Here is a 27,724-nt window from a genome sequence, read left to right as displayed (position 1 = left end):
GGTTGGACTCGGTCTCTTTTCTAGAGCTCATTAGTGTTGAATGGGCTAGCTTATGTTAAACGGAAGGCCCACCGTAGACATTCACGCAAGCCCATTACAATTTTTCATTTTAAAATTTTTTCATCTAGAAAAAATTTAACAAAAATTTTATGTATAGTTATTTTTATGTACTTTTTACACATTTTATTAATGTGATTAGTTGCTTCATTTTTTTAATATAAAATAATTATTTTGATTAATCACATCAATAGAATGCATAAAAAATATATATAAAATAATTATAGATTCCAGAACTCAAAATTTAAAGAGATAAGATTTATACACAAATATTCCAATGGGATGGAGAGAGTAAGAGGAAAGTGCAGCTTTTACACGTGAATTTTCGCTCTTTAAGTCAATATGAGTAAGACATCTAATAAAGTGATTATAATTTAATTTAATAGAAAAATTTTAAAAATTGAATTTTATAGATCAAATATTATCATTTAAGTGATGTAGATATTATATTCCATACCAACTTGATAATAGAGTATTAATTATCTCTTTAATTAACAACTCCTATTTAAAATATAATTATAAAATTAATTATAGAGAAATAATAGTTGCAGTCGTGAGTATGCAAGCGTCAGGCAATCATTTTAAAAAAAATAAATAAATATGAGATTCATATAAAAATAAATAAATTTTTAATAATGAATTTAATTTTTTTTTAAAATGATTGCACGATATTTATATATTTTATGATTTTATGTATTATTACTCTATATATTAAGGATAGTTTATTAATGAATATTTATCTGAAAAAAAAAAAGGAAAGAAAGAAAAACTCCCGCATGAAATTCAACTCCACAGAGTCACAGAGATGCCTTTGGTTGGAAAAAAATCGCAGATCTATAATTTCCTTCTGACAAACAAAAACACTTTTTTAACGTTTATGTCTTGAAAGGAGAGAGCGCGTAAAGGGATGTGGATGAGAGGAAGTGACCGCGCCTTGAACTGGGGGAAACGGGAGGATTCAAACTGGAGGTGAGCTACGCGGCTACGCCCCAACAGGCGGCTCAGTTTATGCGTGGAATGACTCATGATAATCCTAAGACTTCCTCTGAGTGCTTCAAAACTGAAAATTTATTCCATCTGTTTAAACAAACATTACCAGTTCCAAACAATCTTTAAACATCAACACCGACGCTACTACAGTTCCAAATCTCTCTCTGCATACCCTGATATATTGATGGGGAAAGACCCAACTGCAATTGCCACTGCTCTTTCCCTCTCCGAGAGATCGAATTCATATTTTCTGGGTACCCAAATTCATGGACATGTCATCAAGTTAGGGCTCACTAATGACCTCTTTTCGCTGAATAATCTAATCAAAATGTATTCAAAACTTGGGGTATTGAGTTATGGGCTCAATTTGTTTGCTGAAATGTTAGAAAGAAATATTGTTTCTTGGACTTTGATTATCTCAGGTGCCATTCAAAATTGTGAATTTGATTTGGGTTTGGAGGTTTATTTGGACATGGTGAGAAGTGGGTTTAGACCGAACGAGTTCACTTTCGGCAGTGTTATGAAAGCATGCACTATCGTGGGAGCTTATGAGTTTGGTTTCTGTATTCATTGTTTTGTTTTGAAAATTGGAATGGAGCAGAACAACTTCGTTGCTAGTTCTATTTTAAATATGTATGCTAAGTTGGGGGATATTGAATCTTCTGAGAGTGTATTTGAGCGTATGGACAATCTTGATGTTGGTTGTTGGAATGCTATGATTGGGGGTTATGCACAATGCGGCCATGGTTTTGAGGCCTTGAAGATTGTATCTTCAATGCAATGTATGGGTGTAAGAATGGACCAGTTCACCTGGGTTAATGCTTTTAAAGGGTGCTTGATTATGGGAAATCTGGAATATGGTAAACAGCTTCATGGATTGATCATCAGGAGTGAGATGCTATTTAGCTCATCAGTGGCGAATGCTCTCATGGATTTGTATTTCAAGAATGATAAAAATGACTCAGCTCTAAAAGTTTTCAATGGCATGCAAAACAAAGACGTCATATCATGGAATACTGTATTTGGCGGCTTCACTCTGGAAGGGGATGCAAGAGAAATTGCAATACTATTTTACGAGTTCATGCTGACGGGAATGAAGCCCAGCCATATCACATTCATAGTACTGTTTAGAAAGTGTGGGGAGCTAATGAATCTCAATCTTGGGATTCAATTTTTTTCACTTGCCCTACGTTTTGGGTTTTTTGATGACGATAATATCACAAGCTCTGCAATCAATATGTTCTCTAGATGTGGGGCAATGGAGATGGCACGTTTAGTGTTTGACAGCATACTCCTCAGAAACATTATTTCTTGGAACGAGTTGATTTTGGGATATAATGTAGCAAGTAGATACATGGAAGCCCTAAAGGTTTTCTGTAATTTATGGGAGTTGGGAGTTAAAGCAGATGAATGCACCTTCTCCAGCATTTTGGAGGCTTCTTGCAAATGTGGAAATCAACAGATGGGGATAGAAATTCATGGTGCTATTGTTAAGTCCGGCTTCTCTTCTCATGGTTATGTCCGCAGTTCATTAATTAAAGCTTATATTACATTTGGCCTACTTGATGATTCCTTTGAATTTCTTAATGGGCTTGACAGACTTGATTTGGCATCTTGGGGGGTCATGATATCTGCATTGGTACATCAAGGTCATAATTATGAAGCTATCAGGTTATTCAACTCTCTAATAAAAACAGGCGAGAAGCCTGCTGAGCAGATTTTTGGTAGCATTTTGAATAGCTATGCTGATGTTGCAGCTTATTACCAAACTAAGTCTGTCCATTCACATGTTATAAAAATGGCATTTGACAAAGATGTGTTTGTTTCTAGTGCACTTATAGATGCTTATGCAAAATGCGGGGACATTGCAAGCTCAAGGATGGCTTTCAATCAGTCATTTGTATCTGATGACGTGATTATTTATAATACTATGATCATGGCTTATGCCAATCATGGTCTTATTGTGGAAGCCCTGGAAATCTTTAAGAAAATGAAGTTGGCAAATCTACAGCCCAGCCAAGCCACATTTGTGGCAGTTATATCAGCTTGTAGTCATATGGGTCTTGTTGATCAAGGCTGTCTTCTGTTTGAATCGATTAACTTACATTATGATATGGAACCATCTCCTGATAACTATGGTTGCTTAGTTGATATGTTGTCACGAAATGGATATCTTGATGTTGCTAAAAGTATAATAGAAGTGATGCCTTTTCCTCCCTGGCCGGCTATTTGGAGATCCTTGCTTAGTGGTTGTAGGATACATGGGAACAGAGAGATAGGACAATGGGCAGCTGAGAAATTACTCAAGATGGTCCCTGAGAATGATGCGGCTTATGTACTGTTAGCGAAGGTTTATTCTGAAGGGGGCAGTTGGGAAGATGCTGCAAAGGTGAGGAGGGGGATGATCAGAAGAGGTGTTTCAAAAGACCCAGGATATAGTTGGATTGTGATATAGCAAAAGCTTTATCCCCCAGAAGTTGTCAACAGCTCTCAGGCTCTCAGTTGGCTTCTTGGATGCTGAAGCCCAACTTGTTGCATGCGTCTATCTCTAAGCTACAAGCCTCAATGTCGGGCAAAGCTTAATGGTTCAGACTACAACCAGCAAGTCATCATGTGACATCTTTAAGTCTTCGCTGCTTCTGGTTGGAGCCTTTCACTTATACTGGCGCCGCAACCTGCCATCACTTCTTCATACTCAGCTTAGCAGCTACTTACGTTTTCAAAGAGCATCAACATAATTCAAACTGGCGTCTTAGATTGTTCTGACTGGAGGCATATGAATGAAATTGGGGTGCCGCGCTCTTCTGCAAAAACGAAAAGAAAAGAAAAATAAAATAAAAGATTGCTTCTACTAGAGAAAAAAATGAGGATATCCGCTGGACGCTGCATGTATCAAGCTTCCTTCTTGCTCGATATAATTATTTTGTTCCTCCTTTGCGTCCTTTTTCTTGTTTCTTTTATGTGAATTCATTATGTCTTTATGCAAATCAACGCAACCTGTTCAGGATCATTGCGTTTTCACTCAGTCCTCATTGCCTTCACTTGATTTCTGCACAAGCTTTTAGTCGATTTCTCGACGAGAGAGATTCCTGCACAATCTTTTAGTTGATTTGGGGCTATGTACCATCAAGCGTAACATGGCGTGATACAGGAAACAGTAGATTTTTTTAGGGAAAACTTATAATGCCCTGACAAATGGGCTCGTAATTAACACCTTCAAACTGAAATTACAGAGTCTGGTAAAGGTTGATGTATCTTTCCTTGTAGGATATAAAACATTTTTGGAATTCATGTGAACTCATATAATCAGCAAAATCCCCAAACTTGAAGACGGGCATGTATAGAGAAACATCACTCAATGCATTTCTCGGTTCGTTACAAGTACAACAGAAAGAACAAAGAAAAATAGAAATTCAGTAATATTGAAAAAAAAAGGAAAAGAAAAAAAAGATCCACCTTCATAAAGCTCACATGATCAAGAAACCACATAAGAACTGCTAATTTATGAAACATAAAAAAATATTAAAAGCTTCTCTTAGTTGGTAAGGTCCATGATGGCTGAAACTATGTCCCCATCCGCAGCCTTCAATGCTTTCACAGCCTTTGGCCTAGAGACTCCTGCTTGTGTCATCACCAGCTCAATGTCCTTTGGTTCAACCCCCGTGTCATCTACTTCTTCATCATCTTGTGCCACAGATGAAGACTCGGGTTTGGAAATCACATGGCTGAGATCGGGAGCCTTAAACTGCTCTGCAGCCTGACTCTGCAGTTGAGAGCTCAAATCCTCGATCTTTGCCTCCCCAAAGATTACATACGTGTCTGAAGTTGGACTCTTGAAAACATCTGGTTTTGAGATGACAAACAATATCTGATTCAAGTGGCAGTATATGTTAGACCAAAGACACTATAGACAATAAATGGAAATCATAGTTGAAGAGGCACCAACGTTCTTGCTCTTTTTGACAGTGACCCGGCTAACACCCAGGATAGGTTTCATGCCAAGTTTCAACATTGCTTTCCTGCTTTTCTTTTCACTTCTGCTTTGCTTTGACCTACCACTGGCATCTCCGTCATGTTGTCCTGATAATATAAAAAAAAAAATTGAAAAAGTAACCAATATATTACTTAATTAAATAAATGAAGTTAATATCATCTTTTGTTTTAATGATTATTGCACATTTAGTATATTTTGAACAAGATTAAATTCGGATGCAAAAAGATAACTTCATACATTCACTTTTTTATTAAACAAAGTTTCTTTCATTTCATTTCATCAAGACATTTTTTTGTTAACATATGAGGAAACACAGAAACAAAACATCATTCAAAATGAACTTACCCTCAGCTTCATCGTCATCCTTGTCATCATCATCGTCATCATCTTCGTCATCGTCATCTTCATCTTCAACTACAGGCTCATCAGGCTACCCAAATAGAAAGAACAATTAAAATCTTACAGCCAGTAGTTTGTATTGGTAAGCAAACAATGACAAGAGAATGAGTAACACATTTAAAATACAGCATTACCAGCAATTAGTTTCAAAGCATCTAAAATCACTCGTGCAAATATGATGAACATTTAGTCTGTTATTTTGTTGAGTTCCTAATAGCTGTGCCATTAAAAAATGGATAACCACTTTTCTCCACTATGGCTTCACTAAAGTAAACAGAAAAAAAAAATATGCAAAGGCATGTTCATGCATGGGGATAATAAAGAAGAATGCAATGATAACCAGAAAATACGATTGACCTTTGAAAATTATTTTCCTATACAACTTCAATCAAGAGGTTGCCAAGAGCGTAATAGCATATTTTGGGTCTGTCTATTCTAAAGAATATTCCAAGAGATCCCCATTTACACTACCAAAACTCTTCCAAATAATGAAAAAAACACTTGTAATCCAATCAACTACAGATTTTTCTTCCATAAATCCTTGCATATTCCCGGAACACCCACCCCTATATACATTAGCATATTGACATATATCCTTCACACACCATTATGACTATCGTTTTTACTTTACACTCTTGAACTATATTACGCATACAACTCCTATTTGATAACCATCTATTTAACAGAACCAGTATCACATTACAACCATCGCATTGCCATCACTGTAGCTTCCCAAGTCATCAATCCAGTCTTACATGCTAAAACTCACTTACGTGTACTTCTCACTCAATGCCCGAATATAATAAATTCATTTCAATTTCCCGACCGAAGTTCAATCAGATTCTGGGAAAGCAAACAGTTGGGTACCGAAATCATTACGATCCGACGCACGTATAGCTGTCTAAAACACCAACTCGCAGTTAAAAGAAAATCATTTCCAGTGTCCCAAATGATGCAGAATTATAAAACTAAAGGGATCTAGTGTATTACTGATATATATATATATATATATATATATACACACACACACGCATAGAGAGAGGGAGAGAGATACATCGATCTTTTGCTGTTCGAGATGGGCAGCGAGGAGCTCTTCCTGGGTTTGAGCAGTCATGGCTGGCTTTGGGAAACAGATTGAGAAAAGTTAGGATTTTATGCAAAAACCCTAAAACCCCAAAACTAGATGTCCAAAGTGGCTGGAGAAAAGGGTTTCAACGAGAAAATGGGACTTTATAGTCACGGCTACGATGATGATAAATTACGAGACTGACATTGCCCCCATTTTCCACTCCCAATGGTTTAGATTAGACTAATATACATTTACCCTCCGTTTGAATATAAAAATAATTTTAATTTATTTTATCTTATCTCGTTATTAAATTTTTTTAAATTTTTATATAAAATAAAATAAAAAATTTAACTTTTTCAAGTCGTAAAATAATAATAATATTAAAAAATAATATTCTAACAATATTTTATTTAACTAATATAAAATTATTTAATTTTATCTCATCATCTCACTATCCAAACGAGCTATGACCTCATTTGAATCGTGAAAGTATTTTATCTCATCTCATATAATCTTAACTCATCATTATAATTTTTTTTTAAATTCGCACACAAAATATAATAAATAATTCAATTTTTTCAAATCTCAAAATAATAATAATATTAAAAAATAATATTTTAACAATATTTTATTCAACTTTCATCTAAAATTATTTCATCTCATCTCACTATCCAAACTGCACACATTTCAATATTATATTTTTTAATTATTAAAAAATAAATAATGAGGGAAATTAATTAATAAGAGCTAATGCTTCAAAATAATAATAATAATAATAGTAAGAGGAGTGCTACATCTACAAAGTAATTAAATAAAAGTAATCACACAAACTGACGTAATTTCATCAGATTCGTTATATATACTTAACAATAAAAGTAAATTTACAATTTGATGAATCATATCAAACTACATCAGTATGTAGAATTACTTTTGTGTAGTCCTTTTATGACTAGAATTCTCAATTAATAATTGTAGAAATGAGTCCTCTAACTTATCAAATAAATTAATAAGAATAGTGCTACATTTATTTATAATTTTACGTGTAACAATCATTTTGCCATTTTCTTTAAATTTAAATTTTAAATTTTAAATTTTATAATTTTTTTCGAAGTTAAATTTTATAATTTTCTTTTTTTTTTTAAAAAAATAGTAATATTATTACTCAAATGAGACTTACATCATGTCATTTAAGACAGTGGACTGAATGCAAGAAGGAATTTCTTCCAAATCATACAAGTCTTCATTCAACTTAAGAGCATCTCTAGCTAAGTTATGTGCAGCCCTGTTAGCCTCTCTCTTAATGTGGCAAGCAGACCATATAGCAAAGGAATTGAGCATATTTTTTGCATCTTCAACCAGTAAACCTCCTTGGCTCCAGTCAGTAGTAGGCTTACTAAGATTGTTCACTATCTAAAGAGCATCACCTTCCATGATAAGTTGTTTAATTCCCACGTCTCAACTGAACAATACTACTAGCATGAGTGCATATGCCTTTGCTATAAAAGGATTTGTAGTCAGGTCATGTGAAGCTCTAAGTGTTCCAATAACATTGCCATTGGAATCCCTTATGATAGCCCCTATTCCAATTTTTCCATAAGCTTTGCTCGTGGCATCATCCCAATTCACTTTGTAAATACCCTTTGGAGGTTTCTGCCACACATATGTCATACTTGTCTTAGTAGATGCTTTAACTAGTTGCTTCTCATGCACATCTTTGAAGAAATACCTCTCCTCTTTAGCTTTATTGTGAATAAAGTTTGGATGAGAAAAATCTTGACCATTTATCACATTATTCCTTCTCAGCCAGATTAGTCTAGCTATAGCAACAGGTTCAGCAAGTTCTTCCTGACTCGGATTTTTGAATAAAAAAACTCCATACCTCAAAGAAAGAATCATTAGTACCTTTCATTTTCTGAATTCTTCGACAACCTTGACTCCAAACATCTCATGTTGCTTCACAATTCCATAGAACATGCTCACCCCGCCCCGCAATGGGCGGGGGATGGGGTTTTCACCCCCGCCCCCGGGATGCGGGGGCGGGGTGAGGGGCGGATTCCCAATCCGTCCCACTTATTTTCACTTAAAAAAAATACTATATTTATTTTATTTAAAAATTATTTATAAGTGCAAGAATACATTTTTAGATCTAAATTATAAATTTAAATTTTTTTAAATATGACTATAATTTAAAAACTATGTAATTTTTAAATTTGTTAGTGCATATTTTGTGTAAATTATAGTGTATTAATTTTTAAACTATGTAATTTTTAAATTGTCAATGCATATTTTGTGAACAAGTCTAACAAATTGTAATATATATTTATATATATAAAATTTGTAAAATATAAATAGATATTTATGTTTATATATATATATATATAAAAATGGGGACGGGACGAGGCGGGGGAAATGCGGGGCGGGGTTGGGCCTCCCTGTCACCCGCCCCCGCTAGGACCCCTAGATGCGGGGGGGCCCCTTGAATTGCTCGGTGCGGAGGCAGCGGCGAGGGGGGCGGGGCCGCCCACCCCTAGTTTCAGAGAAAGTTTTACATGTACGACACTAAGCCTCTTGGATCACCTTCCTTCTCCACAGATTTGCAAAAGTGGGTAAAGCATCTCTACAAGCTCTCCAAATAAACATCTTCACTACATTAGGCACTTTTAGGATCCAAATAGATTTCTAGATATCACTGTGCAAGCTCCCACATGAAGATTCCCCAACATGTTTAGTCTCTAGATCCTTGTGTAGGTGATATGCGCTTGGCACTGTAAAGACTCCATTGGTTGTATAATGCCATACCATTTTATCTTCTCTGCCACCAAGACTAATTGCAATTAACTTAATGACTTCAACTTCGGAGGGAGAAAATAGATTTGTAAGGGCCTCTTCCTTCCATTCCTTCAAATCAGCATCTATAAAATTTGCCACATACTCATACTCACCACTGGCCACTCTTTGAGATTGGATCATATGAGAGCGAGGTCGATGGAGCCATTTATCTTCCCAGCTCCTGACTTGTTGTCCATTGTCAATTCTTCACACTAATTCATTCTTTAAAAGTTGATGTCCTGCAAACAGACACCTACAGGCAAAAGAAGGCCTAGGTCCCAACTTAACATCAAGAAAATCAACCTTATGGAAGAATTTATGCTTGAATACTTGAGCTAGGAGAGAGTCTGGATTCTTTAAAATGTGCCAACTTTATTTTGATAGCATTGCCACATTGAAGCTTCTGAAATCTCTAAAGCCCAAGTCCCCTATTTCCTTTAATTGTCCCATCTGATTCCACTTAACCCATTGAATCTTCGAATAATCTTCATTATAACCCCATCAGAACTTTTTTAAAAGTTTATTAAGCCTTTGAGTAATTGAATGAGGAAGTAGAAAAATCCTCATAGTATATATTGGTATGGCTTGGAGGACAGCTTTGAATAGAATTTGTTTTCCTACAACTAATAAGAATTTGGTTTTCCAATTTGTTATTCTAGCCCAAATCATGTCAATAAGGGAATGAAATGTAGTCACTTTTGATCTCCCCACCACTGCTGGAAGTCCAAAGTACTTCTCATATGAGCCTATTGATTTAACCCCAACTATCTTAAGTAAAGTATCTTGAACATCAGCTGGGGTATTTATACTGAAGAAAATTGAGGTATTCTTTTTATTCAACATCTGACTAGATGCTCTTTCATAAGTTTTGAGGATCTGGATAACTCGACTCCACTCCAAGGAATTTGCTTTACAAAATAAAAGACTGCCATCTGCAAAAAATAATTGATTAATCTTGATAGGGCATTTACCCATTGGAACATTGGAAATATTACCTTTAGCTGCAACTTGGTTCAAGAGAGAAGTTAGTGCCTTTGCACAAATGATAAATAGATATAGGGAGAGGGGATCTCCCTGTCTGAGACCTCTAGAAGAGGTAAAGGATCTTTGTGGCTCTCCATTAATCAGAATGGACTAAGAAACAGAAGTGATACATTCCATGATAAGTGAGATCCACCTCCCATCAAAGCCAAGTTTGCTCATGACTGCTTCAAGAAAGCTCCACTATACGCGATCATAGGTCTTGCTCATATCAAGTTTAAAAGCCATATAACCTGATTGTCCCTTCACACGTGAGCTCAAAGTATGGAGTATTTCATATGCTACCAAGATATTATCCATTATCAACCTGCTTAGAACAAAAGCACTTTGATTAAGTGAAATAATATCAGGAAGAACAGCCTTTAGCCTGTTTGCTAGAATCTTTTCAATTATCTTATAAATGACATTGCATAGACTGATAGGTCGATAATCAACAACATTCTTTGGCTCATTTGTCTTAGGAATAAGGGTGATAAAGGTATCATTGACATTCTTCAAAGCTTCACCTTGATTAAGTACTTGAGTATCTCAATTTTTTTTATAAAATTGGGCAGGGAACCCATCAGGCCAGGTGAGCTAAGAGGAGACATTTGGAAGACTGCTTCTTTCACTTCCAAATCAGAGAAGTTCATCAGCAGCTTTGAGTTCATGATAGCTGTAACTTTTGTATTCATGCCACACAAACAATTATCAATAGTAGATGGGTTAGATGAAGTAAATAATGCAGAAAAAACCAGTAAATACATCACCTATTTTAGCTTGGTTTGTAATCAGATTTCCATTTGGATCCACAATCTTATTGATTGAATTGGTTGTCCTTATTTGGTTTGCATACATATGGTAGAAGTTTGTGTTTCTATCACCATGTAGCAACCAATGCTGCTTTGCACACCGCTTCCACCTTAAATCTTCTTCCACTTTTTGGAAGTCCACTTCCTATTGAAGTTGTTTCAGAGTGCTTGTGTGATCTCCAATTCATTCTTCCTGCAAGCTTGCAATTCTCTTCATGTTTCTCTTAATGTGAGCAGGGGTCTTCTTGTTGCTTTAAGCATTCCATTTTTGAAGGATTTGTTTGCACTTGAGTAGTTTTTCCTTGATCATTGCATCTGAAGGAACACCTTCTACCATCTTACTCCAAGCTTCCTTTATTTTTGTTGTGCAATCATGCCTTAGAGCCCATGAGGCCTCATATCTAAAAATATATGTTTTCCTCACACTCCTCCTGTTGCTGCTGGTAAGAGCTAAATGAAGTGAAGAGTGTTCTAACTTAATAGCTGGCAAAGCCTGATAGTTGGAATCTGGAAAGAGCTGCTTCCACTTTGAGTCTACCATAGCACAGTCTAGTCTTTCCTTTGTGAATCCTCTTCCCTGTTCATTATTGGATCAAGTGAATTTCGGTCCCTGAGTAGGTAATACATTAAAGCAACAGTAATCAATAGTTTCTCGAAAAGCTTCCATTTGCTTGTATGGCCTTAATGATGCTCCCACCTTTTCACTTTGACATGTGATTTCATTAAAGTCACCCATGCAGATCCATGGTATATAAATACTATCTCTTAGCATTTTAAGTAACTTCCAACTCCCTTCCCTCTTTGAAGTATCTGGGTGGCCATAGAAGCCAGTGAACGTCCAAGGGTTATTACCACTTTGGTTCTCTTTGACAATAGCACTAATATGACATCTAGTGAAATTACAGATCTGCACATCTAATCCATTCTTCCATAACATAGCCAGTCCCCCACTTACCTCATCTCTCTACTACCATACAATAATCAAACTTCAATTTAACTTTAATGCCATCCAATCTTTCCTTCTTGCATTTGGTTTTCATAAGGAAAATCAACTTGGGACACTTTTCCTTAATCAAAAGACTAAGGACTCTAACTGTATGTGGGTTCTCAAGCCCTCGACAATTCCAAGTTAAGATACTCATTGATTCTGGCAGGGCTGGTGACTAGCCTCTACCAATAATCCATTTTGCTTTTATTCCACACATTCCTTAGTTTTGATCTTCTTTGCCAAGATCCATCCTTCATTCCTTAGCTCATAGCCATCTGAATTATGGCCACTAGTGAGTAACTCCATTTTCTAGGTAGCAGTCCAAGATTTATTAGACACTATGTCATTGAGCTGCTTATTCCTTGCCCTCCTTTTCTACTTAGTCTTTTTTTTATAGAGCATGCTTCATCATTACTCTTTGTTGCTGCAGTGATATCAAGTTGTGATACATTAGTTAGCTTCCTTATTGGATCCTCCTTACATTTATAATTCTCGATATATATAGTTTTCATAATACTTTTTGTCATGCCATTTTCCCCACCCAAATTTGTACAATCAACCTCATGAGATTATGCCTCTATATGAATCCTAGTTTCCAAACTCATACTTTGACCCTTCACAGTCTCATCTTTCCCTAAAAGGCAATTTTCCTAAATATCATCTTTCCTTCTCTGATCATCCTATGATTTAGCCACCTCTCCTGATAGACTAGCATACTTCCCATGAAAAAATTGTTTCTATTCATGGATTCATCGTCAACCTATTGTTTTGAGGACTGTGAATCTCATTTATCCCTACCACCCTGGTTGCTTGATTGATTCCTTATTATTGCCTTTTGGATTGGAGCACGCAGCCATGCCCCATATTGATACTCTTCACTACCATGCATGGTTCTAATACCAGATTCTTTTGAACAACTCTGCTTACCATGTTTAATAACACCACACCTAAAACAAAAATTAGGCAGTCTTTCATACTTAAAAACAATCTAGTACTTGTTACCTTGCAGGTTTAGAAGGATGCCTCTCATCAGTGGTTTGGTGATGTCAACAGCAGCCTTAACTCTCAGATAAGGTCCATCCAATCCCGTCCTCATCAACATCTATCTCTTCCGCCACACCAATTTTACTCCCTATCTACTCACCAAGTTCCTTAGTCATGCCACCAAAAGGTATGTTGTGGAGTTGAATCCATGTAGATTCCTTTGCTGAACCTAATGTCATTTGGGACAGAAAAGGCATCAAAAGTTTTGAGACACAAAAGATTACGATCAAAAGTCCATGGTCTACCCTTCATTACTTTCTTGAGATCTTGTTCTTGTTAAAACTCAATGATGAATAGTATCACCCACTCCTTTAAAGTGTATCCATCCCTTAGTCTTCCATACATTTTGCATAGTGGTCTTGAAAGCTTCGTTGTTGATCTTCTTCTCTGATACAATGAGGCTAGGGGTGTAACCGGTACGGTCTGGTCCGGTTTTGGATAAAATTTAGGACCGAACCGGTATGTACCGGTTTTATATTTTTCAAAACCGATTACGCACCGGTTACCCTCCTAAACCGATACTTCCGGTTTTACCGGTTTCCGGTCCGGTCTGGTCCGGTTTTCCGGTTTTTTAAAAATATAAATTTCACAATTTGTCATTAAAAATTTGTTTATAAAAAAAAAAAAATTGATTTAAAAAAAACTGTTTTATACTTTTATTAATATATTAGACTATATAATAGTATTAATATTAGACTATTGGTATAGTTATTAGTTATATATTAGTATTAGTTATAAACTTTTAGTGATTTAGTATTAACATTTTATGTAATAATTTATAAATTATAATAAGAAATTATTTCATATATGAATATATATGTTATATATAAAATTTCACATAAAAATTTATAATTATACATTATATATAAAACTTAAATATATTAATATTTAATATATATAAAATATTTTGTATAAAACTTATATATAAAAATATTATTTTTTATTTTTTTAATCAACCGGTCCGGTCCAAAAAATTCCGGAACCGGACTGGAACCGGCTGGTTTTTACGTTTTAAAAACCGGTTCGGACCGGACCGGTTCAAAACCGGTAAAACCGGTCCGGTTCGGTCTGGTCCGGTCCGATTTTTCGGTTTGAGTTTACACCCCTAAATGAGGCCTATCATACAGAGTTTTCCACGTCTGACAACCTTGGTCTCTTATGTGATGTCAATTTGTAACTCATGTTGTTCTTCCCCAATCAATCGAAATTTACCCCACTTGTCAATGATCTCATCCGACATCCTCTCTGATACTCACTTCCTATGGAGATTGAAAAAATCTACACAACTTCCTACTATTCACACAACTTTCACACACTACACTTTATGTGGAGAGATAAAGAGAGAGAGAGGGTGATGAGAAGGTGTGTAGAGGTTTGAGAGATTGTGTAGAATTACTCATGGCAAAGAAAACTTCTTAGCACACGTTAGGAGACCGAAATGCTGGCATATGAAATTAATTGACATTAGAGAAATTAAAATTTTTTTGTAAAGTTTTAAGTATAGTTAGTAGTTTTCAATTAATAAAATTCGCCTTTTCTCTTTATGATTTATGATTTTTCTTGCTTCAGTTATCAATTTTAGTCTCCCTTATTGCGACTTTCGGTTTCTTTGACTTTTGCTTACATGGCGTCTGATGATAGGACCTTCGTATAATCTACCGCACCGTAATGCACCGAAACTGATGGACCTAATTACGCCTCTCTCGTAAGCGTTTGGTTTTCGAGAAAGTGCTTGCCGGGAAAATTTTTCAAACCTTTATTTTCTCGAGAAAAACAAAAAAATCCTAAGTACCCAATGAACCGTCAGAGTAGTAGTCCTCTTTTATCTTCCTGACGCCGTCTCTGCATCTCCTGGTTGATTAGATGCAGTCCTGGTTGATTAGATGCAGTCGCGATTTGTGATCTGATCGGCAAGAGAATTATATCGCTCTCAAGATTGGAATATCCTATCTCCGTCGCCTCGGGTATCATGCTCTCTCTCGCTCTCTATACATGCATGCGTACATTTTTCAAAGAAATTAATTGGGGCTAATATATCTGGTTTAATTTGATTGATGCTCATTATGCTGTAAATACTTTCTGTTCATTGCATCGTTCTGAGTTTTGATACTTGAAGTGGGTTTAGTGGGTTTTTCTCTCTGTTTGTGTGGTTATTTATATTGAGAACTTCCAACATCATTTATTTGGCATCCGATCCAAAACATCATTTATTGGGCATGGTGGAATGATTGCATAGGCGAATTCTCGATACTTTTTATTATCAGTTGTGTTGTATATTGTGTATTTTTCCTTTGGAACGTTTTATACTATTTTGCCTGCTAATTCTATGCACAACAAGAAATAGACTGACTGGTTTCAAAATAAATAAATAAATAGACTGACTGGTTTTAGCAGAATGACTGTAGTTCCGAGCAAAATACAACATGAAATGTGCTTTACTTGACTTTGGAGAAAGGATAGACTTTGTGTCTAGGCTCAATGGAAGCACAATTTCTTGGTTTAAATTTAAAGACTATGGGTAAGCTGTAGTGATTTTTCTATAGTGGTTTCTTGTTTAGTCTGAATGATGCTTTGGCACTATCTAGAATGAAGGAGGTGGATCATTTTTTTTGGTAGAGAGGAAGGATGAGTCAAATTTTGCCATAATGATTATAATTTGCAAGTAACAGGTTCTTAATTTCTCCCCTTCTATTTCTCAGAAGATATGGTTTGCACCCGCCTTTTAACTTATTCACTTTTTTTTTTTTCTTTTTGTGGAATTATTCTTTGTTTTTTGTACTCCGCGAATCCACTTGAATTTAAGTGTGAGTTATGTCCATCTCAACATGACATTAGAGAGAAAAATGTTCATTCTCATAGATAATATAAAAACTTGATTCGAGAATATTCTTCTGAGACTGTACAGCTTCTTTCTTTTCTCATATTGAACCAAATCATATTCTACACCCTTATTCAACTGATAGTGTGCATCATTCTCCTACAGCAGTTCTAATTACATCATCTGACTCTAATTTCTTTAGCTATGACCAGCTAAGTGCTTTCTTGGTAGCAAGTCCAAGCTAAGTGCTTAGGCGCACTGGTTTTTATCTTTTACAGCTAGATGTGCTTGTTATAATAGTGAGGATAGCTAGTCGATGGAAAAAAGAGAAATAGTCATATTTGAAAATTCAACCAAAACAGGACTTAAGTCTCATTTTCATCATTTTTTAGCTACTTTTATTTGGAAACGGAGAAACAACGCTGTGTTTTATTTCTTTCTTTGGGTTGTCTGTGTTTCTAATCTATATATCAAACTTTTGGCTTTCATGGCAAGATCAAGGCCACACTATAGGGAAGATGGTGATAGATTAAATCACCTATGTTGACCTTCACCTCAAATAATGCCATGTAATAAAACATGATCCATGTGGTTATGTTACTATGTTTTCTTTGAGTTTCCTCTTGGGATGATGCTGTCAACAGTCTTTTAATCAGTATTGTATACTTCCTATGTACTTGGGCTATGCCTATTTACTTGCCTTAATAAAACTTTTTTTAACTATGTTAAAAAACAGTCTTTTAATCAGTATTTTGAATTCTGCTTTATCATATGGGACAGAAGGTAGTTATTTGTCTATTCTGATTCAGAAATGGAGCAGTATGACATGCATGGAGTTAGACGAGATATGAAGCACAAAGGAAGGAATGTGGTATGGTCAATTGCGATGGACAAGTGCCTTATTGAAGCACTTGCTGTTCAGGCTAAAAATGGGAACAAAATTGACAAATGTTTTAATGAAAATGCTTACACTGCCGCTTGTATCGCTGTGAACTCTCGTTTTAACTTGAATTTGAATAATCAAAAAGTTGTCAATAGACTAAAGACAATTAAGAAAAGGTATAAGATAATGAAGGATATGCTAAGTCAAGATGGATTCGGGTGGAATCCAAATACGAAGATGGTTGAGTGTGACAATGAAGATCTTTGGAAGCGATACATTACAGTAAGTTTTTTAATTAATCATCTTTAATGTTTTCTCTTTTCTCTTTTAAAATGTGTCATGCTGTTATTTACAATATGCTTGTTGGCATTCAATGATTAATTGAATAGGCACACCCTGATGCAAGAGGATTTCGAGGTAAACAGATAGAGATGTATGATGAATTAAAAATTGTTTGTGGAAATTATCAAGCCCCAAGTCGCTGGGCTAAGATGAAGGATGGAAGCCACCCAACAGATTTAAAGAATTGTGATTATGACTCTGCCTCTTATCTTTCCCCAAGTACAGAATACCTGAGTGAGACAGATGGAACAGAATCATATACTGGAACACCAGAATATGCCCAGATGCCAGATGGAACTCAAGATCCTCCTCTGGGCCAGCCTTTCAGACAACTCCCAAAACGGTCCCGTGGCTCAGAGGCTCTCCATGATGCCATGTTAGCAGTGGCATCCAGCATTCGGCGCTTGGCTGACGTGATGGAGCGAGGCAAATGCTCAATTGATGCCCATGAGCTACTACAGGCAGTGATGGAGATTGATGGCTTAGAAGAGGCCAAACAGATGTATGCTTTTGAGTATTTGAATGCCGACCCCATCAAAGCAAGAGCCTTCTTGACGTACACTGCTCGAATGAGGAAGATATATTTGTTTCGACAGTTCTGGTGGTGGAAATGAATGTAGGTCCCAGGCTTGCAGCATTTTGGGTAAATAGCTTATGATGTTTTGGGTGTTTTGCTGGACAAAATGCGCATTATCAAATCATCTCTTGTTAGGTGAATGTATAGATTAGATATTCACAGGGTGGATATAATTGGCTAGAAGCTGGGATTGTAAATACATTTTCTGGCTTCCTTGCTGCCTCTTTTGAAAGTGAAGCGTGTATGAAGTTTAAGAAGATTTTTCTTGGTTTTTCGCGTCTGTAAGAGATCAGTTTTAAGACTTAGCATGGAATTTAACGTGTATATTGGCCACCGAAAACTGCTTTTAAGCCCTTGTCTTGAAGCCTTCTGACCTTATTGTTTTATTTAAAGTAGTGAATTCCAATTCTACACCGATCTTTTCTGCTCGTGGTTCTGCAATGTAGGCAGGGAACCGAACCACAATACATCTCTAAGTTATCGTAATTTTTTTTTTTTTAATATAACCATGGGTATCCAGGCCAGCTTGCTTGCACCTCAACTAATACCATAAGGCCCTATGGTAATCCTAAAAACTTAAGAATCTGTTCCAATTCTTATAATAGGTGTGAGGAAAGAATGTTGTCTTTCTCAATGAATCAACAGATATCGTCCACAATGTTATGGCATCCAAATCTGCAATAGGGTTCACATCCATGACCCACAACTTGATAATTCATTTGAACTACACGTAAGAATTTCAATAAAGACAATGATTCGTTGCGGTAGTAAATGGGGAAGTAGGGGGGAAGAAAAATAATTTAGGTCCATGGTAATCTTATTATCTAATGACAAATAAATATGTATATGAACATGACAAGATGTAACTAAATTATGTTATCTGGTTAGACAAAATGGCAGCCCTTGTGTTTGTTCTGCTAGTATGAGATTCGCTTGCAGTATTTGTGGGGAACAACCAACCTTGGTACAAACCTTTTTCATCTTGCATTTCAAGGTCCCGTTCCCTGTAAACCTTGAAACATAGCTACTACACCAACTTTCAAGAATCAAGTAGTGCAACGACAGCTTTACCAATAATCTCCTCAACAAGTTCCATTTTTGAAAGAACAGATGCACGATGATCACTATTGCTGATATAATACCCTCTACATGACATGAATAAGTTTCCCGTCCAATCTCAAGCGAAACTAGGTCGCATTGTGGCAATCGTCGCAAACTCTGAAATCCATTCTTCTCCATCATGGTTCTCACTTTCACCATTCTGCCCCGCATTGAAGCCGTGGCATATATATATATATATATATATATTAGAGAGGAGTTCATGGTACCCACCTTCACCTGAATTTAACTTGAACTCTTTTTCCGCTGCCTTCTTCCCCAACTCAACATTTTTATGAACTCTACAACCGCCCAACTGGCTCCATAGCCATATTTTGAATGGAGAAGGGTAGATTTGGGTTAACATCAGCATCACGTCCTTACAGTTCTTACAGTAATAGACCAAAAACTCTTAGCAAAAAGAACAGAGACCCAATAGAAGCAAGATAGGTTGAAAGGTGTAGCCTTTTAGATGACGGTCAAATAGTTACACAGGATTCATAACAAAGTTTGTTGAAAAGCTAGACCTACATGCACTCCAAGATTCATCAGATAAAATAATTCTGATTCAGAGGATATGAAGGAGTAAAAGGTTACCATCCTTTTCTTCTGGAATATGGATATCAGAATAAACACAGAGTACTCATTTGTAAGAAAATGCATGTAATGAACTGACCTAATCCAAACGGCCGCCGCAAACAGATATCAGTTCCTATTTCTCGTGTACAATTAGCTTAAGGAAAAAGCATTAGCAACATTCACACTCTCCACAGTAAACTAAAAAACCTCAATGCAACAGCAAACCCTCAAAATTCATAACCCTATGATGCGAAAAGCAATGAAGTTTATGTGCTGGTTGTAAGCCTTTCACCAACTTACAACAGAAAATCTCACGTGCAAACCGTCCATCCATTGGATAGAAGTATAGAGCCATATCATGTTCTTTTTTGATAAGATAGAGTCATATCATGTTCCAGATTGCTTACTTTTATCAAATCAAACATATTATGCCTGAAAACACGTTTCCTCTATACACAGCATTCGAATGAACTAAACCAATAAATCGCATAATTAAGCCCAGAAAAGGCACAAAAATGAGTAAAGTGACTGCATCACTAAAATCGCATGTAAAGGTAGGATAAAAAATTTGAACTTAACCCATATATTATTCAATCAGAACATACACAACATCTCGTATTTCTTTACCCTATAGACACAAATCATTACAGAACGATCTAAAATCCATGAAAAAGAAAAAGAAAAGCCAAAAAAATTATTAACGTATACCATTGAAAAATTTGCACAGGAATCTCTGACCTTCAACTCTATGATTGGGTATTATATGGAATCAATCAGACCTATGAACCTCGGGCACGGAGCGCCTCAGTGTCACCGCCGAAGTGAGAAATTCGGGCGGCCATATTGGCAACCTGAGCCTGCATCTGCGCAGCCCGCATTTTTGTCGCAGTGGCGCGGTGAAAGAACTGCTCGCGTGACAAGAGCCGCACATTCCTCAGGTACTGATCGAATGGTATCACGCCCTCCTGCACAGCCTTGTCCAAGGAGTACACTACGTCCTCGATGGCCAAATCGGAGGCCGCGCACTCGAGCATTTGCTTGGATGGCACGTCAATGATCTCGAACGCGTCGTCCACGTCAACATTCGGGCGGAGATTCCTCAGCTTCGATTCGTTCTCCCTCAACCACGCCTCCAACACGTCGGTGTTCATCAGCATCATCTGCAATTGCTGCTCCAGCCCTTCCTTCTCGTCGTGCATCTCGTTGAGGCCCTTCTTCAGCTGCTCTTCCCGGTGCCACAGCATCGTCTGCGCGTTGAAAAGCCCTTCCATCTCCGCCTCGCGCGCCTTCCTCATAGTCGTCATGTCCCCGTGCACCAACTCCACCAGCTTGTTCACGGCGCTCCTCCTATATGCCTCCGAAGAATCCTCCGTTTGAACACCATACGGAGACGGGGGGTACGGCCTCGTTTGAATCGACGGGCGGGCGTACCCCAAACTCGAAGCCGTTACGTCGGGAGGATGAGGAGAGGGAGGAGTAAAACTGGGATTAAGATTTGGATTAGGGTTAGGGTTAGGGTTAGGGTTAGGGCGGCGTTGGGAATAGAGAGGTGGGTCACGGCCGAAGTAGAGGCTGAGACTACGAACGAGGTCGACAAGATTGGAGCTGGGGTAGACCCAGTTCTGGAGGTAAGGAACGGAGACGACGCCGGAGGGGTTAACGAAAGGGTGGGGGCGCTTGATGACCATGTCGCGGGTGGGGTTGACGTAGACACAGGGAGGGTGGCGGGGGTAGGACTCCATGAGCCAGAGAACGACGGGGATGTTGTAGGTGAGACCCTGGAAAGACATGGGGACGGTGCCTTCGGCCTGGAGAAGGTGGATAGAACGGCCGTCGTTATGGGTGAAGGTAGCAGTTTTGGGTTCGAGGGAAGGGCAGGAGGAGGAAAGGGAGAGCAGGTGCTGGCGGATCAGCCACTTGGTGTCCTCCGAGTAAGGGAGGGCGGAGGGCCCTCGTTGGGAAAGGACAGAGCTCAGGAATTGTTGGGTCTGTTGTGGGTTCGCAGGGGATGGACCCGCTTGCACCGCCGGTGGCACCATTCCAATTGTCTACCTTGCTTTCCTTTGCTTTGCTGCTTTTGTGTTAAAGTGTTGGTGTTGAGTTGGTCTGCCTTCGAGAATGCGTTTTGGGAACGAAACGAAATCTTTACGGGGAAGGAATTCGCGAACGCGTGTTAAAAGTTGACTAAAAAGGGGTTTTGAAACAGTGTCGAATAACATCGTCGGTTAGATTCCTATTTGTCTGAAGGATATGATATCATGAAATCAATTCAACAATTAGAGAACAAGCATTTCCATGTGAAGTGGATGTATTTTTTTGGGCAGTCCAACTATTCAAAGACATCTCATTAATCTTTGCACTAACATGTGACTCTACATTTCTATCTATAATTTCTGTGCTTTTTTACCGGTAGAGTTTAGAGTTAAATACTATAATTTCTCAAAGTGTGGTCTTAAAATCTCAACAGATAATATAGGCTTAATTTGTTTTCAGAAAACATCTCATCTCATCTCATCTTATCTAATCATTATAACTTTTTCAACCTACAATACAAAATAAAATAAACAATTCAACTTTTTCAAATCTTAAAATAAAAATAATATTAAAAAATATATTCTAACAATAATTTATTCAATTTTTTAACTTTAATCTCATCTCTGAAAACAATCGAGTCCATAATTTCTCAAAGTGTGGTCTTAAAATCTCAACAGATAATATAACTTTTAAGAGTGTTATTTACTATCCGTTTGATCATCATTTTATCAAAAAATAACGAAAAGATGACAATTAAAAGAATGATCAAAGGCATTTCTCAACCCAAATTAATATGAATCTTAACCGGCCAAAAACTGAATAAAATTCGGGCCGTACTCCCATGCATCAATTCAGGCTTCTTCCTTCCAACAAACATCGCAGTCAAGCTCTTCAGCTCTACCGTGAAGCTCTCAAGTTTCAGCTTTCGGACTAGAATATCCAATGGTAATCAGCCTGGGTTTTGATCATTGCAATCAATCTACAAAGTAAAGGGAAAGGGGAGTACAAATAAGAGAACAAGAAAGGCTTGATTTCTAATAATAATGATTGATTATGAAAACAAAATCAGCAAAATATATCAAAATTCAACATAGCAAGGAAATTATGATCTAAGTCTCGGTTGCCTAGCAGTAAAAATGCAACAGCGCAGTCCAAGTTTTTAGCATCTCAGTTGGCAAACTATAAGGGAAAGAAAACAATTATAATTGCACAAGTGTACAAATAAAACCATTCAGTAAAGAAAGCTATTTCAGGATTAAGAAACTTACATTAGGGACTCGGCATCTTTTACCCCGAGAGTCTAGTTTGTATAAGTAGGCGTTCGTATCAGAACTGTCCAAAAATTGTTCTGATGCCTTTATCATGGTATAGGCAAGCTGAGGAAACTGCTGAGTACTTCTGAATTAATTAGCTTAGCATACACTTCTTTTTCCTGCAAGACATTGGAATCTGTGGTCAGAGGTCATACAATTAAATAAAGGACCACGGCGTTATCTACCATATGGGATTGCCTCAATGGCACACTTGTGACTGGCCTAAAAAATAAACAATATATAGAATGCCATAAATTTGTCTGACCTACAACTTACAAGAGAAAATCCAATATAGATGGAGAAGCAGATTACCTAATTCTGATATCTGAACATCAGTGCAGAAGTAAAAAGAATTAAATCGTGGTGGCACAACTTTCATTGGGTACAGAGTGTATATGTTAGTTTCTTTTCCCTTTGCAATCTTATGCTGCAATGTAATCTACGATACATTGATGCTAAACTGAAATAGGTTATGAAGATCCTACGGAAAACCAACTGTTGGTTCTTCCACATGTTCAGATTATAGCATTAGAAACATTAGACCCAAATTAAAACTAAAATAGTCTAGAAAAAGCATAACCATGTAACATGAACAAACAACAACGAAAAAACTCACCGTTCTACAGCCTCATTGCCCTGCAAAGCTGCAAAATTTGCAAGTTGATAAATTTCATCGAAATTATTTTGAATGATTGCCTCTTTATTAAATATGGCATCTGATAAAACAACTGCTGTTGCTCCTCTGGAGATATATTCTCTGATTGAATCTGTATCAGATTAGGGTAAAAAAAATGTTCCTTTAAGTCGGAAATTAATGCTACATTTTGATGAATTGATGTCTTGCATGAAGAAAACATGTCACTACAATCAGAAAACAGGAATGTAAAATACAAAAATTAATGGAAATTTCTGATCACACTGTCTCCTTAAGGTCTCTCAAAAGACATGTTCTGAGTATACTGAAAGTTTGAATTCGAGTCTAGGGTGACATAAACAAAAATCAAGAAAATGATACTTTTGTAGGATTTTTCACTTTGATGAAGGGCAGATACATGCATTTCTGAAAAAAAAAAAAACAAAGAACTTTTTTCTTTACATAAATCAAATTTAATTAATAAGAAAAAAGGCATGACCCAAGTAAACAGACAATAAACAAGGGAAAGACCTAAACAAAAATAGTAAAAGATTAAAAAAAAAAAAACCGAAAAATCCTGAAACTGAGAAGTTGTAAAACAAGTCAGGACAACATCCAATGGTAAAGAGTACTGAAAAATAAAGCCTTAAGGTCCCCCAAGTATTGAACAAGTCAGGATAACCATCCAAAACACATTGTTTTCTTCAGCATTTCTCATTGTTTATCAATACAAAGATATATTATTCCCCTCAGTATCTCAGCCTCAAAGGACAAGAATGAAAATTGCTGCACAAGGCAAGCAACAGCAAGTGCCAGTGAAAACTAAGAGCTTAAAAGTCTGAAGGCATTCCAATAAATGTCTTCACTACAAGGAGAACAATATGGATGGCAAAGGATCACTAATGCAAATCCTTTATGAGATGAGATCTCATTATTTAATATTATGATAGCAGAAGGGTAAAAAATGTCTGTCACTTCCAATCATCAACACAAATAATTATAGAAATTGAAGTGAGGCTCTTAGAACTAATGTACTGAAGCAAAGGTAACAACCTATTGTTATGCCCTGAGAAGCAACCATCGAGATGTGATGAAAAGGCCTCTTGAGTGCTGAAATGTACTGACTACCACCTAATGCAGAGACAGGATAAACCTATTCCACCAGATAAAATAAAAGTAAACCCATAATGAACATCTGTGGATGAACTATTTTATGACTTCCAAACAGTATTAGATCCCAGAATATGTTGTGAAGAAACAGAAGAAAATAAGTGTTTACTAATCTACTAATAGCATTTACAAGGCATGACACAGAAAGTGTAAGAGCCGTTTATGAAAAGTTTACACAAGATCATGGGTATTATTACCAGAATTACCACTACACCTTGACTTAATCTACTCCAACATTTGAAACATTAAGACTCACCTTGACAATTTTGGCACCGGTATCATATGCAGACAGTATCTGTAAATCACATATTGATGGTTTTAAGTTCTCATTCAAGGGGAAAGAATCTCAAATGTTTCAAATATAAAAAAAATAATGATAAAAAACCCAATCTTCCAGGGTAACCTTGCCAGGAAACACTGGTGGCCAACAATACAATCATTATTATAAGTCGAGAATTAAAAGAAAAAGTCCTCAAAAAATTGAAGATTAGAAATGATGTAGAGTTTAAGTTCAAAACAAGCTCTTACTTCTGTTGGGGTCATTACACCTGGTATGTACAGAACTTCAGCACACTTGACATCAACCATAATGTCCTTAAAAAGGTAAAAAGGAAGCACCGATGAAATTATCTGCCAGATCAATATCTTTCACGCTCGAGTGGGAAATTAAAAGCATGAGAGTACAGAATCAATATGCATACTTTCACCATGGCAGGACTCATAAGAAATTTGGCTCCAGAATTTATTGCATTTTTGGCATCCTCGACATTAAGGACAGTCCCAACCTGCAAAATACTTGGTGAGTTCAGAAGGAACTCCAAAAATTCCAACCAACTATGTATCTGGATCATATTAATGGCACTTCTTTTAATTGAAAATGGCACGGTAAAAGCATTTGAAATCCAATACAAAGATATTTTGTTTGGATAGAACTCTCAGTGAGTATGACCTGCTCCTTGTTTGATGGATTGTGAAACCAAAAAGAGTCTCACTATTTATATCAATCTGTGTATGTTGGAAAAATTTTCAACAAGCACACCTATTACATCTATCTGAAACCAGATTGCACTTACAACTGCATCTACTTTGATTTACTTCAAATGTGACAAAAGAGAATACAGAAAGGCAGCCATTTACATTGGCGTTTTATCAGGGAACCAGTAGATAAGTTAATTTCTTCATCACAAATCCATAAACACTCAATGCTAACAAGTATTGAAAAATTGTTGTCCATGTGTTATTTACAGACAGCTGTTTCCTTAAGTGGAAACTTTGGAAGAGATTTTTGTCGAACACACTCAATTGAACTCAAAATGAACATAAAACGATATGCTAGAAAATTCAGATGGAGATAGAAAGATTATTACTCCTAAGGCTGGATTAGGATTCTCCTGCACTAACTGCTGTAGAACCTGTACGAATGAGAATAAAAGCACATAAACACTCTGTCGGAGCCAATTGGAGAAATTAAAAATACACAGTTCTAAACAACCTCAAATACACCAGGGGTGGACATAACAATCTCCAGCTACATATCAAGAAAGAGAAACAAATTAGAAACCATCACTAGTTTAAAAAATACATACTACGAGTAATGGCAAAACGAGAATAAATTAGAGCGAATCTCTTTACAAAACGGTAACATAAAGCAAACATTTCCAAGTGAGCAGGCAAAGATTGTCAGACATTCAAATTACAAGAGACCAAGTAATGGCGAGAATAAAGCAACTGCAATTCACATGTTAGGAAATATGCCATCTAAGTGGGTGAGTTCTTCTATACTACCCATAACAAATGCAGCCAATTCACCTTTTCGGATCATTCTGATCAATCTTGAAGCTTCAGTAGAAGCAAGAATTATTAATTCATAAGAAAGACAAGAACGTCGACTGAATAATAAAGAGAGAGAATAAAATTTTGCACCGAAAAGAAGACTCACAACTGAGATGCCACCGCTAAGTGCAGCACGAGCAGCTTTCAAGGCCTGCTCCGCACTATCCAAGAGAAAAGAGTAAAATAAGCCGTAGTCTACACAGAGATTTCCAAGCACAATTTAGGACACAGACCGACTACGAAGACATACTACCACGTAAACATACAGTTTAGTCTCGACTCTCTACACAGGCAACACGTCAACCGAATTCAAAGAAAAAGTCTCGCAATTAAGAAGGCACATTTGGGAGAGTGAGAGAGACCTATTGGCACGAAGGCAAGCGATGACGCCAGAATTCTGAATCTGCGTCAAGGTTTTGTCGATAGGAGACGGAGAGAGCTGAGGACAATAGCAAGAAACCCTAAGCGGTGACCGTGGCGGAGAGCTCAGAAGGCTTAGAGAAGCCGAAGAAGTGCGAGCGCAGATGCCGAGGCTCGTTACGGCCATATCCACTACCTTTTTCCTATCCTGCAATACCAGAGAACAGAGACAGTGAGAGTGAGACACACAGAGAGGCAGAGGCTATAGAGTATAGAGCAATGTTTTGAATACCGTACCGGACGACGTACTGGTCAAGGTACTGGAACGAAATATTTCGATATCGATACCGTTTCAGGATAGCTTTTCGGGATAACGTTTCGGGATAGTCGATACATAAATAAATTATATATAACTACATATATATATAAATTATAAATAGTCTAGTCTGAATTAGGGGTTAAAAAATAAATTTGTAATTTGAAAAAATGAAAAAAAAAAAAATACACAGGCCGAAATATCGGCCGAAATATAGGCCGGTACAATCCGGTACGGCCGGTATTTTGACCGGTATGGAACACATATAGTACCTGTACCGGCCGGACGGCCGAAACGAAAAATTTCGACCGTACCAGTCGGTACGGTACGAAATTTAAAACTTTGGTTCAGAGTCCCCGGTATAGCAATTAATTTTTTTTGAGCGGGCGCGGGATTTAGATTATCCATGGCCAGCTTTGATCATATCTGGTGTTTGGAACTAGGAATTGGTACGTGAAGTGATAAATGCCACCTAATTAAAAAGAGTAGGTTTCTTCAAAAAAAAAAAAAAAAAAGAGTAGGTTTATTATTAAAATATTAATTTTTTAAATTATATTACGTGCAG

At 36.9% G+C, this 27,724-nt stretch overlaps 5 protein-coding genes across 9 annotated transcripts; 2 read left to right on the top strand and 3 right to left on the bottom strand.

Moving 5' to 3' along the window:
* The first annotated feature begins 963 nt into the window (after window positions 1-963).
* Window positions 964-4,136, top strand: LOC108989418 (pentatricopeptide repeat-containing protein At3g09040, mitochondrial-like). Its single transcript, XM_018963010.2, has one exon. The coding sequence runs from the start codon at window positions 1,082-1,084 to the stop codon at window positions 3,500-3,502; it is 2,421 nt and encodes an 806-aa protein (XP_018818555.1). The 5' UTR covers window positions 964-1,081; the 3' UTR covers window positions 3,503-4,136.
* A 217-nt stretch (window positions 4,137-4,353) lies between these two features.
* On the bottom strand, window positions 4,354-6,658 carry LOC108989434 (nascent polypeptide-associated complex subunit alpha-like protein 1). The gene is made up of 4 exons (XM_018963038.2): window positions 6,495-6,658; window positions 5,387-5,471; window positions 4,994-5,127; window positions 4,354-4,915 (listed from the first exon to the last, which is right to left on the bottom strand). Exons 1-4 carry the CDS (start codon window positions 6,552-6,554, stop codon window positions 4,583-4,585), a joined length of 612 nt encoding a protein of 203 aa, XP_018818583.1. The 5' UTR covers window positions 6,555-6,658; the 3' UTR covers window positions 4,354-4,582.
* An 8,220-nt stretch (window positions 6,659-14,878) lies between these two features.
* Window positions 14,879-18,217, top strand: LOC108989398. The gene is made up of 3 exons (XM_018962978.2): window positions 14,879-15,166; window positions 16,830-17,185; window positions 17,293-18,217. The coding sequence occupies exons 2-3, from the start codon at window positions 16,832-16,834 to the stop codon at window positions 17,857-17,859; spliced, it is 921 nt and encodes a 306-aa protein (XP_018818523.1). The 5' UTR covers window positions 14,879-15,166; window positions 16,830-16,831; the 3' UTR covers window positions 17,860-18,217.
* A 1,831-nt stretch (window positions 18,218-20,048) lies between these two features.
* Window positions 20,049-21,664, bottom strand: LOC108989390 (protein ELC-like). The gene has a single exon (XM_018962969.2). It carries the CDS (start codon window positions 21,536-21,538, stop codon window positions 20,279-20,281), a length of 1,260 nt encoding a protein of 419 aa, XP_018818514.1. The 5' UTR covers window positions 21,539-21,664; the 3' UTR covers window positions 20,049-20,278.
* Window positions 21,665-22,211: 547 nt separating this feature from the next.
* LOC108989373 (putative KHG/KDPG aldolase) lies at window positions 22,212-27,092 on the bottom strand. Of its 5 annotated transcripts, none has more exons than XM_018962945.2 (11): window positions 26,846-27,092; window positions 26,590-26,644; window positions 26,143-26,178; window positions 26,018-26,062; window positions 25,352-25,435; window positions 25,179-25,244; window positions 24,907-24,945; window positions 24,534-24,633; window positions 23,463-23,613; window positions 22,802-22,965; window positions 22,212-22,512 (listed from the first exon to the last, which is right to left on the bottom strand). In XM_018962945.2, exons 1-10 carry the CDS (start codon window positions 27,028-27,030, stop codon window positions 22,941-22,943), a joined length of 786 nt encoding a protein of 261 aa, XP_018818490.1. In that variant the 5' UTR covers window positions 27,031-27,092; the 3' UTR covers window positions 22,212-22,512; window positions 22,802-22,940. The 5 variants fall into 5 exon arrangements, with proteins under 5 accessions (XP_018818490.1, XP_035545853.1, XP_018818502.1 ...); XM_035689960.1 differs by having other exon boundaries at window positions 23,463-23,490; XM_018962957.2 differs by lacking the exon at window positions 23,463-23,613.
* Between the last annotated feature and the right edge of the window lie 632 nt (window positions 27,093-27,724).

The sequence above is a fragment of the Juglans regia genome, chromosome 5, assembly GCF_001411555.2.
Source record: "Juglans regia cultivar Chandler chromosome 5, Walnut 2.0, whole genome shotgun sequence".
Taxonomy (NCBI): domain Eukaryota; kingdom Viridiplantae; phylum Streptophyta; class Magnoliopsida; order Fagales; family Juglandaceae; genus Juglans; species Juglans regia.
This window is presented reverse-complemented; position numbering and strand designations above follow the sequence as displayed.

Coding starts and splice junctions, on each gene's coding strand:
- LOC108989390 (XM_018962969.2), bottom strand. CDS start 21,538: ATGGTGCCACCGGCGGTGCAAGCGGGTCCATCCCCTGCGAACCCACAA.
- LOC108989418 (XM_018963010.2), top strand. CDS start 1,082: ATGATAATCCTAAGACTTCCTCTGAGTGCTTCAAAACTGAAAATTTAT.
- LOC108989373 (XM_018962945.2), bottom strand. CDS start 27,030: ATGGCCGTAACGAGCCTCGGCATCTGCGCTCGCACTTCTTCGGCTTCT. Junction 26,063..26,142: donor CCACCCCTGGTGTATTTGAG/GTTGTTTAGAAC, acceptor TCATTCGTACAG/GTTCTACAGCAGTTAGTGCA. Junction 23,614..24,533: donor TTCTCAGGGCATAACAATAG/GTTGTTACCTTT, acceptor AATCTGATACAG/ATTCAATCAGAGAATATATC.
- LOC108989398 (XM_018962978.2), top strand. CDS start 16,832: ATGGAGCAGTATGACATGCATGGAGTTAGACGAGATATGAAGCACAAA. Junction 17,186..17,292: donor TTTGGAAGCGATACATTACA/GTAAGTTTTTTA, acceptor TTAATTGAATAG/GCACACCCTGATGCAAGAGG.
- LOC108989434 (XM_018963038.2), bottom strand. CDS start 6,554: ATGACTGCTCAAACCCAGGAAGAGCTCCTCGCTGCCCATCTCGAACAG. Junction 5,128..5,386: donor GGATGACGATGAAGCTGAGG/GTAAGTTCATTT, acceptor TTATATTATCAG/GACAACATGACGGAGATGCC. Junction 4,916..4,993: donor CTGTCAAAAAGAGCAAGAAC/GTTGGTGCCTCT, acceptor CACTTGAATCAG/ATATTGTTTGTCATCTCAAA.